Below are 14,262 nucleotides of genomic sequence, written 5' to 3'. Positions count from 1 at the left end.
ACATTATAACATAGATGAAAACATTGCATAATATGGGCCCTTTAATTGATGTGGCAGAATTAACAGTTGACAACCAAGAAGAAGCTGAGGGAATAACTAATGTTGATCCAAAACAAAGAAATAAAAGAAAATGAAAGAAATTGTACAGTATATTTCAACTAAAGCATAAGGAACTGCACAGTGTCATTTTCAAGATACATCATTTATTTTACAATACAAATAAATGTAGAAACAATTTGGCAGGCAATAAGTGACTGCAAAGCCAGTCATAACAGCTTATTTAGCACGCTATGGAAAGCCCTCCCTCTGCTCCTACAGGCTCTGGAGTTCATTAGGCCGAAGGGCAGTCTCTGGAGTCACACAGGAGTCACAGGGCAGACTGGGCACAGATCTGACCTGTAAAAGAGGAGAGGGAGGAGAGAAAGCCCCCTCAGCGCTTCATTTACCACAGACTCCACCTCGGCTGCTCTGGTGAGACCTAAACACAGGCCAAGGTCAGAGCTGTGAGAGAAACGCCTGCTCCTCACTTTTCATTGTGTCCTTTGGTAAGAATTGAAAGCTTGCATAGTTCTGGCACAAGCCTGGAAGTGATCAGCTAAATTATTCACATCATTATTCAACGTTATTGTACATTATAATATATTATTCTAGATCAGCCGGAAACGTGAGTGAGTAGTGGGTACATAAATGTTTCACTTCATGCAATGAGAATAGAGTGTACAGAGAATTACAGATGCTACACACAGTTTGAGTTAGGGCTGCACAATACAGAGTAAATATATGTTTATTACAATATGATCACAATGTTTTTAAAAATATAAGTTAATAAAAAAATCGATCTAAAAGTTGGGGTTACGTTACAGCAAGTTTTAATCATAATAACATTTGAGAATTTAACCTTGCTACGTCCTTAAATATACCATAAATGTCACTAAAATGTTTATTAGTGTGCGTGCTTATATAGACTTATATAGGTTTAAGGTATTGTGCAGCCCTAGTTTTAGGTACAAGGTTTAAATCCTTCCAAAAGCTGAACACAAGATTAATGTTAAATAAAAGGACAACAGGGACACAAAACATGGGCAGCATGTAAATGCACCGTGACCTTTCCTTCATTTGCAGAGAGACAGTTAGTTTAGTTTGTGTTAGGCACTGGAATCAGGAGACCCTTCACTGGGCCACTCATGAAATGTGCTATTGTGCAGAGTTTGCAGAGTATGTAGAGTATGTAGAGTGTGTAGAGTGTGTACAGTGTACATAGTGTGTGTAGAGTGTGTAGAGTATGTAGAGTGTGTAGAGTGTGTACAGCGTGCAGTGTGTGTAGTGTGTGCAGAGTATGCAAAGTGTATACAAAGTGTGTGTAGACTATGTAGTGTGTGCAAAGAGTGTGCAGAGTGGAGTGTGTAGAGTTTGTGCAGAGTGTGTAGAGTCTGTGTATAGTGTGCAGTGTGTGCAGGCAGTGGGCATGGCAGAGCGGTGAGCGATCCCTCACAGTGGCATTAGGGCTGTGCTCTGTCAAACTCCATTCAAACAGACTAGAGGCAGAGATGGCTGCAGGCACTGTTCACATGTTCACAGTGTAGACGCCCCGCTCACCTCACCTCTCTGTACTTGGGGCTTACATGAGCCAAGCAGCTTTGGAAATGTTGCCTTCTTCAAAAGGCAGACACTGTCTGTACATGACAACTAAACCGAGGTTTAAAAATATATTCACTTTTTGTAAACAAAGTTCCTTCATTTAATTTTTTTCCAAGTCTTGTTCAGAACTATTTAAAAAGTCCAGACTGTTCATTCAAATAAAAATAAGCTTCTGTGTTGCCTGAGATGGACTATTTATTTCAAGCAATAGTTAAATAATTTCCTTCAGAGTTATTAGTCCAGGCTTAAGGAGCAGCCTGTACTGACCTGAGTCATGCAGACACAAGCCCTACATATTTCCATACGGTCATCTGCTCATTTGCATGTTGAGTTCATGGAGACTGACTGACTTTCCTTCATAGAGATTAAAGTTTAAAGTACAAGTGTTCACTCAAACTCCTCTCCAGCGGTGGCAGCCTCCAGAGCAGCCAGAGCCTCCGCCACCATCGAGTCCGTCACACTCGCCACCTCCTCCGCCTCGTTCTTTGGCTGCTCTCTGTCCTCCTCCTCCTCGTCCTCGCTCTTGCTCACCACGATGCCGCTCTCCACTGTGGACAGTTCGGGGGTCTTTGTTTCCTTGTGGTCCTCCTTGGTGTCGGCAGAGGAGAGGCTGGTGGTGCTGGTGTGTATATCCACAGACAGAACGCTGCCCTCGTCCCCGGTATCACAGGGGTACTCTGGGGTCCCTCCCACCCCCTCATCTATCTCATCCGCAGATAAGCTCTCTGTTCTAAACTCTGTGTGTGACCCACTCCAGCCGCTTCTCCCCTGTCTATCATTGTAGTCCATTTGATTTTCATAGCTCTGAATTTCAGGATAAACTGGCACTTGGCTGGGCTGCTCCTGCATTATCCATCTTGGTCCCGGGGCATCTGGCTGAATGATGTAAAGATCGCCCTCTGCAGGTGGGGCACTGGCCTGCCTGTGGACCTCTTTGAAAGGCACAGAATGCAGTCGGTGGTTCACATGATTATTATCCGACTCCAGTTTGAGCGTGCTGTCATTGTACTTGCTGAAGCCGGGGTTGTGGATACCCTGTTTGTGCTTGCCGTGGCGAGGGTCTCCACCGGGGGGCGCTCCTGAGAGGTGGTGTGGCTGGTACAGGGAGCTGATAGCAGGGTCGTTCTTTCTGCCATCCACCGTCACTGATGGGTCATAGATGTAACTGCACAAACACAAAATGACACTACTGTTAATAAGGGTGCTTTAATATAGAGCTATAAAGGTGCATTGTTTCTGGTTGAGGGTCCGTCAAATACTTTTTCCATGGAGATGGTTATTGCTTTGTCAAAAATGTTTCATAGTATGACTTTAAACCTTGCTTTCACTCTGGAGACCAATCTGTGGAGAGGCGACCCCGCTCAAAGTCAGAATGCCTGTTTCTCTAGGTATTTTTGAGCTATAAAACCACTTGTAACTGAATAAATCTAAGGTACAGGTTAAGGTTGAGTTGTTTAATGTCATACTGTGGAACAGTCGAAGCAGAGAAAGTACATATCCACTGAAACAAGATGTGTCGGACCCCGAACCAAAAAGTTACACAGTGCACCTTTAAGCTATATTAGAATATTGTTGCTTCCTCAAAAACAAACCTAGAGCTGTGTTTTGTTTGATTCACATATGTTTGAGTAATCCTGTTTTATTAGTGTGTCTAAAGCTTAAAATGTTCTGTTCCACTTTGTGATGTCATGTAGTGTTAGTTTTCAAGTTAACAGCTACCTTTAGTTCATTAGAGATTGGCAATTCCAAGGCTGAAGTTAAATTGCTCTAATGAAGGTTTATGAGGTTTAAAAACACAGTTGAGCGCTTTCTGTATTACCACATGACATCACAAAGGTGTTTTCCATTTGGTGTTTTGAGTCTAAATACGGAGGAAGCAACACTATAACATACACGTCATGCTTTCCTCATCTTTTCCAAAGGGAGAGGTGTTTTAAAATAACAATGCTGAGAAATTATTGCAAATGATTAATATCACCACAGTGATTCATTTGCAATACAGAACCTTATTTGCCTTTTTTCTGAAATGTTAGATGAAGTTTCCCTATATGTATTTAAAGGTGCACTAGTAACTTTCACCTGCTGGTTTCTGTGAATACATCATTGCTCTGCTTGGAATGTTCCACAGTATGGTTTTAAACAGCTCAAACTTAACCTTTACCTTAGATTTAGTCAATTACAGATGGTATCATAGCTCAAAAATATCTATAAAAATAGATCTCTCCACAGATCTGACCTCTAACTTAGTCTGGTTTTGTCTCCATGAAGATAGAAAGCTTTAACACCACACTGTGAAACACTCAAGATGAAGCAAAGCCAGAAAAGCTACACAATGCCCTGTTGGGAAAAAAATTGGTTCTCATGTAGGTAGTAACGAAACAAAAAAATGGGCTATGCTTTCCCAATTTGGCCAATTTTTAGGTTTAATACTTTACTTCCTGGTTGGAAATCATTAACCAGGCTGGCGCCACCAAGTGCCTCCACTCAGTTTCATTTCTCTCCAGTAACTAGGACAGGAATCAAAATACACTAGACGGTTCGAAAAACCCCGGAAGTGCAAGTTCGGGCACCAGCCAATCAGCAAAGAGTGATATATTCATTGTTGTCAACAATTCCCCAGATCGAGGATTTAAAGACGGATTAAAGAGAATGTTTGGTGAATTTTATCAAGGGGAAAGACGTTATTGCCCTTCTTTATATGGAATTTGGGAAAAGATTAATATATCAGTAAGCCCTGTTACCGGCGCATTACATATGTCACGACCAAATAGCAGCGATTGACAAATGACAAAAAGTACCCGTCTATCATCGAGCAAACAAATTTCAACGCTGTCAGGTCAGACGGTTTCTACAAAGTCAAACGAAGTAAAACCAGCTGATGAATCAGGCTAGGAAATCATGACATTACACTAGGGAATACCCTAACTGTTACCTGGCAAACATACTGCATAATGGGCCAAAAAAGTGTTCTGTAAGTATAAATTGTGTGGAACTCTTGGACAGAATTTTGGCTGGTGTGATGTCATCAATATGGGATTTTTCAACTTTTCTTCACAAATTGCTTCTTGATTGTAATATATGTATTTTAAAGCAGATTTATTAGGCCAGGTGCAGACATTACAAAAGCACTGGGCTATCTGTCAACAAGTGGATACACCTACAACGGCTGATGACAGCATTGTAAAATCCCAAGTAGCAAGAAAACATCCCCGCACCTGCCATTATTTACGGTCAGGAAAATAAAGTGTACATTCTGGTAAAAGGAAAGACGTATATGGGCATAGCCAGGGAGGGACTATGTTTTTGGGGTATAATAGCAGAAGGACAAAGGAACCAGGACCTTTTTGCTTTTGCTTTTATTTGGCGCTTTTCTACTTTTGCTCTTTTCGTTTTCAAGGCTTTTCGGGGAGAGTTTTTTGTGGAGTCTTCATCTAGCTTTGTACTTTTTTTGTATGGTGCCTTGCTTTATTGTTTGTCAAACTTGGACCATCAATAAATATATTCTTATTCTGCAATTTGAACTGCCTCCAGCGGATTCTTTTTTATGTCTATATAAGTGATTTCTATAAAGTTGAACAGAAAGCAAATTTAACATGTGGCAGGCTTGATAATCTGTAGACCTGGCGCAGAAAGGGTGATCACCTCAGAACATCAGTGGCCACCAAATTAAAGGTAAGCAGCACCTTTTACTTCTGCTAACTGTTAGATGTATCTGAGTGCAGGATCTGGAACTCCACCACGGTCCAAGGTGTGTAAATGCCTATGACAGATTAGACTACAGTACTCGTTTTACTAACACACAGTTATTATCGGTTATTATATTTAAGATTTTACTAAAGAAATGGCAACATCTTTCCCAGTTTGACCATTTTTTAGGTTTTACTTCCTCGTTGGAAATCTTACCATCATATTAGGGAATTCCGAAAGTGTTATTTAGCAACCACCTATTACACCGGGCCAAAACTCCTCTAATATTCACGAAAATTATTATTCTTGTTTGTTTACAGGCTAGAATGTCATGCAAAATGCCATTAAGCCTACCTACTGTCTTTAAATATGACCGTAAAGGGGCGGATTAACCGTAAATGTAGCCTAAATAAGCCCAATATAAGATCCAAAAGTTTTATTAGGGACACGTTTTACTTGAACTTCACTACATTTGAAAGTAGGTATCTGTACTTTCTACTCCACTACATTTTAGATCTGAACTGAAAAGTAAACAGTACTTTTCAGACCTGCTGGAAAAGCTGAGACTTATTTTTAGCATTTCATTTGAGTTAACGTTCCAACTTCGAGCAAACCAAATACACATACACAGAACAGCTAGAAAAATTAAGAAATCAAATTGAGTCACTTAAAATCAGTTAAATTCTTGATCAAAATCACTACATTTGATGCATTAATTGTACAGAAATGTCAGCAAAATACTTACTTTTTACACTAGCAGTACACTTTTAAACAGGTGCTTTTACTGAAGTAGATTTTACATGTGATACTTCAGTTCTAATCAAGTAATCTTTTGCCCCTGTGTCTATATTTCTACTTGAGAAACAAAATTGAGTACTTTATCCACCACTGATCATATAGTTGAATAAAACACAAACCAAAAGTATGAGCGGCTCCAGAAAATGACCCAACAGCAACTTGAAACAACGTGTGTAAGTAAATATATCGGACATTATTATTTGTGACATTTCAAGTAATATTTTCCGCTTTCATACTAAAAGCAAAGTGAGGTAAATTCAGCCTCTTCCTTGAAAAGAAAAGCAGCCGCCTGGACTTTCTTTCAGTATTTATTTCCCAGCGACAGACAGACTATTTTGGTCCGACTGGGCTCCAGGAGTCAGATGATGCTTGTGTGAATCAATATAAACACCCAGCACAGGAACAAGGAGGCTCCATTGTGTATTCAGGGCACCTTTTGAAATGTTATTTTATGATAATTCGTCTTTTACTCCTGTCTTTTGCACAAACTCATAATAATTCTATACATCTTACTTTATATAGTTGATGTTTTCTGTACGTAAATAAAATATAAAAAGTAATAAAAATAAAGAAAAGAAAAACATTGAATCAGAGGGTGTGTCCAGACTTTTGATTGGCAGTGTAATTAAACAAAAAGAAGAAACATTTTCAAAAATAAATGAATGTATATACTTTTCAAATACAGATCTAAACACATTTTGAATTAATTGCACTACCATTCAAAAGTTTGGACTCATTCAATGTTATTCTCTACATTTTAGATACATACAGAAGACATCAAATATATAAAATAAGACATATGGAGTAGCAAAAAAGTTGAAAGATTGATATTACACTCTGCTGTTATAATGTTGTTTCCTCATCACACTTCACTAGAATCATTTGGATAATTTCAGCCCTGGAATTGTCAATCTCTACTGAAGTAAAGGTTGAAGGTAATTGTAAACTTCATGACATCACAAGGTGGAAAAGTGCATTTTGAGCATTGGAGATGTAGACAGACTATTAATAATGAATCACTCCAACATGTGTGAATGATACAAAACAACTCCAGGTATGTTTGTGTAGAGGTAACAGCATTATAACATGACTTAAATCTCACAAGAGTCAGTTTTGCATAAGACTAAATCCTACATTTTTACATACTACATCCCAGTTTTATGCCAGTTTTTTATTTTATTTAATTTTGTTGTTGTTGTTATTTCTGCTATGATTTCATTAATGTTATGTGTTCCATTGTAAAAGAATGTCAATTTCTTACTTGCCCAAAATAAATACATACATAAATCCATAAATCCTACATTTTACTTATAGTCTAGAACTAGATTTATTTTGACCTTTTTAAGTTGGACCACTCCTGGACAAAGCTTGGATTACACTGACCCATTTAAATTCAATTTGAATATTCCATAAGTCTCGGCAATTTCACGTTTTAGGCCAACTTAAAGGTCTGGAGGAGGATCTGTCAAATGCTTCTCTCCATGAATATGTTATTATTTTGTCTGGGATATTTAACAGTAAGGTATTAAACCTTTTTATCTTCATGGAGACTAAACCAGGCCAAGTTACAGATCAGATCTGTGGAGAGGCAACCCTGCTCACAGTCAGAATGCTTGTTTTTTCAGGTATTTATGAGCTATAAAACCACCTGTAACTGAATAAATGTAAAGTAGAGCTGTTTAATGTCATACTGTGGCACATTCCAGGCAGAGCAATGACATATTCATAGAAACAAGCAGGTGACGGACCCCCAACCAAAAAGTTACACAGTGCACCTTCACACTTACTAAAACTGTACTTTTCCCCTGCCTCGACACTACCTGACTCCTTTATCTGTCTGAGTCTCTGTGATACCAGATGTTATGATGTAGCGTTAGCAGCACTGAAGCGGGCGAGGCAGGAGGCGAGGGGGGCTTTGTTTTCGTGCGTCTCGTCTCACAGCCTCGTACGCCGGCCGCCAGACGTCACCCGCTGTGCCTGCTCACACCCATCTGCTTTGAGAGCTCATTTGTTTTCTCCACCACAGAGCCAGCCTCCTCCCTCTCTGGCTACACATGCTAATTCACTCCTCCTGATATCTTGGTTTGAGAGCCCACTTTTCGACCTTAAAGTCACAACCACAGAATTGGAAACAAACTTCACAGACGGATGGTGGTGGTTTCTCTCCTCCATCACCCCTCACGGTGAAGAAAATAGATGTTTTCTGTCTGTCTGGTGCTGCTAAGGTGAAATTTGAGGTTCATACCAGAGCAAATACAAATAAAGCCCAGCAAAGGTCGATCAAGGAAATCCAACTGTTTTTGCAAACTAAAATGGAAACGCGACTTGTGTTTCAGAAAGCTGGTAGTTTGGATTCCACCACACTGCTGTCCTAAAGCAAGACACTTAACCCTTGGTGTCCCTTATCTGCTAAACAGTATATGAATGTGTGGAGTTGTTGGTACAGTATATCCGTTGGCGTATTCATAGCACGTCTGCCATATCTCTGCCAGTCTGCCCCGAGCAACTGTGAAGTCTAATCTGTTTTACAAGTACATTGAGTACTTCAAAAGGTGCTATATAGGTGTTATGAAGGAGTAGTTTTCATGTTAGTAGCTACAGTTTACATTTTGTTCAGTAGAGATTGGCAATTCCAGGGATGAAATTATCCGAATTTGTTTAAAAACACAGTTGAGCACTTCCTGTATCACTACATGACATCACAAAGTGGAGCAGAGTGTTTTCCATCTGAGAGACGAACTCAGCCTAGACAGGATTTGTGTTTAACGTGTGTGAATGAAACAAAACACAACTCCAGGTATGTTTTTCATGAGGAAACATCATTGTTACATAGATCAGAAAATTGCGGAATATGGGCCTTTAACAAACAGAATTATGTAAAAAAAATAAAAAAGTGTCAAACAATATCCATAATACTGTAAAATATGAAATCTGATTTAGTCACATGTCATGGCCCAGATTTTCCAACCATTTTGAAAATATTACTAATTATATTCTATAATTGTGATAACCATGCATAGTTTTCATTGTAGGAATGTAACAATAGTCAAAATATTGTTATATCGTATCGTTAAAAGTCTCACAATAATATCGAGGGCTGTCACAATATATTGACTCACAAGTTCCTTTGCTTAAATGCATTGTTTCACAGTAGCAACACCTTATAGACATCGGGGACTACATATCCCATGATTCATTTCAGCGGAGACAACATGAAGAAATATGTTTTTTACTTGAATTCTTGGGATTATGACAGAAATAATTCACACCACAATCTTGTTAAGGTATTTTAGAAGCAAAAAAGTGTCCTGTCTACAATTATATCAGCCTCTTCAAAATATCGCAATAAATATCATGCTGTGAGATGCATATCGTGATAATATCGTACTGAGAGATTTGGATATGGTTACATCCAACATACATTTCATCATAATATTTATTTAACGAAGTAAGACTGTTTTAGATTTAATATCCTTTTCTGGCTATTGTTTGTGACTACAGTGAAAATCTTCCTCAATGAATCCATTTTATTAACAAATCAGACGTTTGCATAAAGTGGGCCTAGTCATGTCAGAGGACTTCTTGTTCACTCTGGGATTCCTTAGATTCCATGTTGAAGAATATATACAATATTTACCATGACTTACAGTGGCAGGTTTCCAGTGTTTTATTGATATTTGCATCAGATGTCATCTACGTTCCCTAGGGTTGTGATGCTAACTGAAGCACTACTCTGTCTGAAGCTCTGTTACTCAAATTAGACTTAATCTGAGTTTTGTTTTAACACAGTCTAAACAGAAAGAGCTGACTTGGACCATGTACTCTTGTATTGATCACAGGCTGCTGAAAATGTGTTGTTTAAATCAATTTGGTTTTCAAACGCTCTTAAAACTGTTTTGTCAGTGTTTGCTAATGTGTGCATTGTGTCACCATGGTAACTAATGGACGTTCCGGCCAGTGCAGATATATGTAGAACACCCCCACCACAATGTCACTGAAAAGTATCAATAATCACTTAAATCACACTTTGCAGCTACACAAGGAGCTCACACCTGCTGCATGTGAGTGAGTGAACCCTACAGCTTACATAAGAGCACAAACAAAAGCGGATACATGAATTTTTAATGTACAGGGGAGTCATGATCTCAAGGCTCTGTTAAAGGTCCTACATTATGCAGAACTGACTTTTGTGAGCTTTAAGTCATGTTATAATGCTGTTACCTCCTTAAAAACAAGCCTGGAGTTGAGTTTTTGTTTTATTCGCACATGTTTGAGTAATCCTTTATTGACAAGTAGCCTACAAAGCTTTTTATGTAATTCCTGCTTAATGAATTAAGTCCAACACATTTTCTGATACTTATCCAGTACTTTTTAGGCAAACCAGAGACTTAAAGGGCCCATAATAGGCTATTTTCCAATCTATGTTATAATGTTGTTTCCTCATCACAAACATATCTAAAGCTGTGTGTTGTTTCATTCACACATTTAACACACACATCTTGCATATTAAGCCTGAGTTCTTTTCTCAAACTGAAAACAGTGCACTTTGTGATGTCACAGGAAGTGCTCCATTGTGTTTTTAAACTCCATACACTTTCACTTTGGATAATTTCCTTGAACTGGCCATCATTACTGAACAAAAGGTAAAAGGTAGCTGTTAACTTGAAAACTATTGCTTCATGACATTACAAGGTGCAACAGAACATTTTGAGCTTTGGAGATGTAGACAGACTAATAATAAAGGATTATTCAAACATATATGAATGAAACAAAAAACAACTCTAGGTATGTTTTTGATGAAGTAGCAATATTATAACATGGCTTAAAGCTGTTTTTGATGAAGTAATAATATTATAACATGGTTTAAAGCTCACAAGAGTCCATTTCACGTAATAACAAAGGGCCTTTAAAGTATAGCAAAAAAGAGTGTCACAAAAAGAGCATTAGTCTGTGTGAATGTGATCATAAGTGTGAGGAATTGACCCAGTAACCCAGCAGCCCACCCCAAACCACGGAGCACAGTTAAGCTTCGAAATGTGACGCTCCAACAATTCAGAAGGTATGCGGCCCGTGTCACAAGCCCTGTGCGTTTGACATGGGAACAGAAATACTGGAGGATTACAATCGTGGTATGTAGCTTTTCCTCCAGGTTTACTTCAGAAAACGCAGTCAAATTGCTGGGTTTCAGGTGACATCACAGCACTCTACAGGCCTATATTATTTAATAAAGTTGATACAATACAATAAAAAAGTTGTTAAATAGCCAGTTCTAGGGTCTAGTTTCTGAAAATGATTAAGTACCATGTTTGTGAAATTACCTTTTGGATTTTTCATAGGAAACTACAATGTAATTAATAGGGAAATCTGACTCTTTTCTCCCCCCATCTGGGAGTATGACATCATCCCATCCCATCGGTCCAGCCACAGTATCCAGGGGTGATGGCTACTGGCGTACTGAGCAGCTCTGTACAAAAGGCGCACACAGAAAGGAGTCCTCACTGTCCGGATTAAATGGGACAAGTAATTACTATAGAGTTTTACACAGCTGAAAGGGTAGAGCTGTGTTTTTTCCTTGGCAGGCCAACATGAATTTGCCAAACCTAAATACAGTGCACATAAAAACGTTCCTGTGCAAAGACATGTATGATTTAATTGACTTGAAATAATGAGAAATAGGCAGATTTGGCCTCCTTCCCATTAGGGGTGTAACAATAACTGAAATATTGTGATATTGTATCTTCAAAGGTCTCATAATAATATCGTGGACCATCACAATATATCGAATTACAAGTTTCTTTGTTTAAATGAATAGTTATGGTGCAGCAACAGCTAAAAAAACAGGGAACTACACAGATCATGAATCTTTGCTCCATTTCAGTGCAGACTACATGAAGAAATCACAGTTCTAAACACTTTTAAACCTTAGTTCTTTAGGTTAAGTATTGTCAAGGAGTTTTAAGAGGAAAAAGTAGTGGATTCACAGTTTAGCCTCCACAGAATATCACAATAAATACTGAGATGCATAACTTGAAAATATCGTACCGAGAGATTTGGATCTTGTTGCATCCCTACTTCCCATCTCCTGACAGTTTTTAATAAATAAAAAAAAAAAAAAATCTAAATATATTATTAAAATCCCACAACCTCCTGATATGAAAGAATATAAGGTGGAACTAAATGAATAATGTTTCTAATGTTAAAGTTGTCATACCGTTTCTGCCATTTAACTCAACTTAACCTTCATGTTTTGGCCTATTTTTTCTGCCTGACTAGTATGACTCTTAATTCAAACCGAATCTGGTTCTGAACCCTCTGGAGCAAAAAAAATCATTGCATTATTCATATTCCGCCCATATTTTTGGGGGTGAATATAAGAACAGGTAAAGCTGGTGGCCCTGGGGATGGCCTGAGAAACCGAAGATTGAGCTTTTGTTGGATCTTGAGAATTCCCATGTCAAAGCTTGAAGCAGACTTGTAATGAGACAAAAAAGTCCAGGCAATATTCCTATTATTATTATTATATATATTGGAGTACAAAATTGGTCCAGATTTGACTGAAAATAAGTGGGTTACATGACTTCCATTAAGATTTCATGTGTCCATTAGACTGACTAATCTCTCTTTTATCAGAAGCTGGACAAACAGAAATGAAATAAGAAAAAGTACAATGGCCTGAATCAGCCCCCTTGGAAAATAAACATGTTTTAAACAATGGAATAAAAGTTAGGGCTGTGGTCGACTAAAGAAACTCTTAGTTGACTAAAAACATGACCTGCTAATCAATGAGTCATTTAGAAAGGTGACCCGAACTGCACTCACGAGAGATAACGGCACAGAAGCTAAAGCTAAAAAACACTATTTATGCAAAAAAGTACTGGGAAACAATGTATTTATAGACAACATGCTCACCTTTTTATCATCCGGCAGCATTGGCACCCCATTTGGCCAGCTGTTTCAGCACCTGTGAAGACAATACCACCAATATTAACCTTTGCACCCACATCTACATCAAAACACATCTTTCTGTGACAACATTTGTATGATAATTACATGTAGATATATAATTATTAAAAAAGGCTGGTCTGTCACCTCCTTGTTTGTATGGATAAGCCATTGCTGCCTGGAATGTACCATAGTATGGCATTAAACAACTCTAACTTACATTTATTCACTTACAGGTGGTTTCATAGCTCAAAAATACCCAAAAAAAACAAAACTGGCATTCTGACTGTGAGCAGTGTTGCCTCTCCACAGATATGACCTGTAACTTGTCTGGTTTGGTCACCATGAAGATAAAAAGGTTTAATGCCATACTGTGAAACATTCCTGACGAAGCAATAACATCTCCATGGAGTAAAGGATTTGACGGACCCTCCACCAGAAAAAAAAAGTTACACATTGCACTTTTAAATCTGCTATTAACGTTCATCATCTAAACTTCAAAATTATTATCGTAACAGGCCTATACATTGTCATCATTGTATCCACGGTAACATCCTCTCTTCTTCGTGGATTCACAGAGAGGTTACGCTATAATGGTCCAGTCCTTGTGTTTTGACAGACCGCTATTGATCCAGCAGCTCTGCACCTCTGACATGTGAGCGGTCTCTAAATGAGGGCTTTTGCCGGAGATTCCCCCTCATCACTCAAGTTTGGCTCTGCCCTTGGTCTCCGCGGTAACGGGATGAAAACTGTCGGAACCAGGCTCAGATAAAGATGCTATTGCCATCCATCATTGCGAAGAGAGTGTAGTATAAGATGGCGATATATATTGGGGAGAGCAGTGACCTTTTTGCTTCCTGCTGCTGTCTCTCTCTAGATTTTCATTGCCTGGGTAAATAATTAATCAGTAAAGCTTGAATGGGATTGTCTGTGGAGGGACACGGGCAGAGGACACAGTGTCTCGTCTTTGTGGAAATAAGGATGGACACACCTGGGGACAAGATTTTAAAGGACCCATATTACACAAAACTGACTCTTGTGAGCTTTAAGCCAAATTACATAATGCACCTTTAAACTCAAGTTTGTGAGCAATGCAGGACTTTGATCGGAGCTCAAAAGAAGGACTATTGACAAGAGAAAATGACGTCAACTCATCTGTGTGTTTAGGGGAGGTGACTCAGTACACACAGGGACATT

General features: G+C 38.7%; 1 protein-coding gene across 1 annotated transcript in view; it reads right to left on the bottom strand.

The window, feature by feature from the left end:
• Positions 1 to 245: 245 nt before the first annotated feature.
• Positions 246 to 14,262, bottom strand: part of zgc:194930 (uncharacterized protein LOC557813 homolog) — a 33,877-nt gene continuing 19,860 nt past the window's right edge. The window contains exons 2-3 of the mRNA XM_020922047.2: positions 13,033 to 13,084; positions 246 to 2,803 (exon numbers count right to left, since the gene is read on the bottom strand). Coding sequence (XP_020777706.2) covers positions 2,026 to 2,803; positions 13,033 to 13,064 — 810 coding nt within the window. The 5' untranslated portion in view covers positions 13,065 to 13,084 and the 3' untranslated portion in view covers positions 246 to 2,025. The remainder of the gene's footprint in view (positions 2,804 to 13,032; positions 13,085 to 14,262) is intronic.

Source organism: Boleophthalmus pectinirostris, unplaced genomic scaffold (assembly GCF_026225935.1).
Source record: "Boleophthalmus pectinirostris isolate CB_2022bp ecotype Guang Dong unplaced genomic scaffold, ASM2622593v1 HiC_scaffold_20, whole genome shotgun sequence".
NCBI classification, from domain to species: domain Eukaryota; kingdom Metazoa; phylum Chordata; class Actinopteri; order Gobiiformes; family Gobiidae; genus Boleophthalmus; species Boleophthalmus pectinirostris.
The sequence above is the reverse complement of the archived record's forward strand: the minus strand, read 5'-3'. Positions and strand labels throughout refer to the sequence as shown.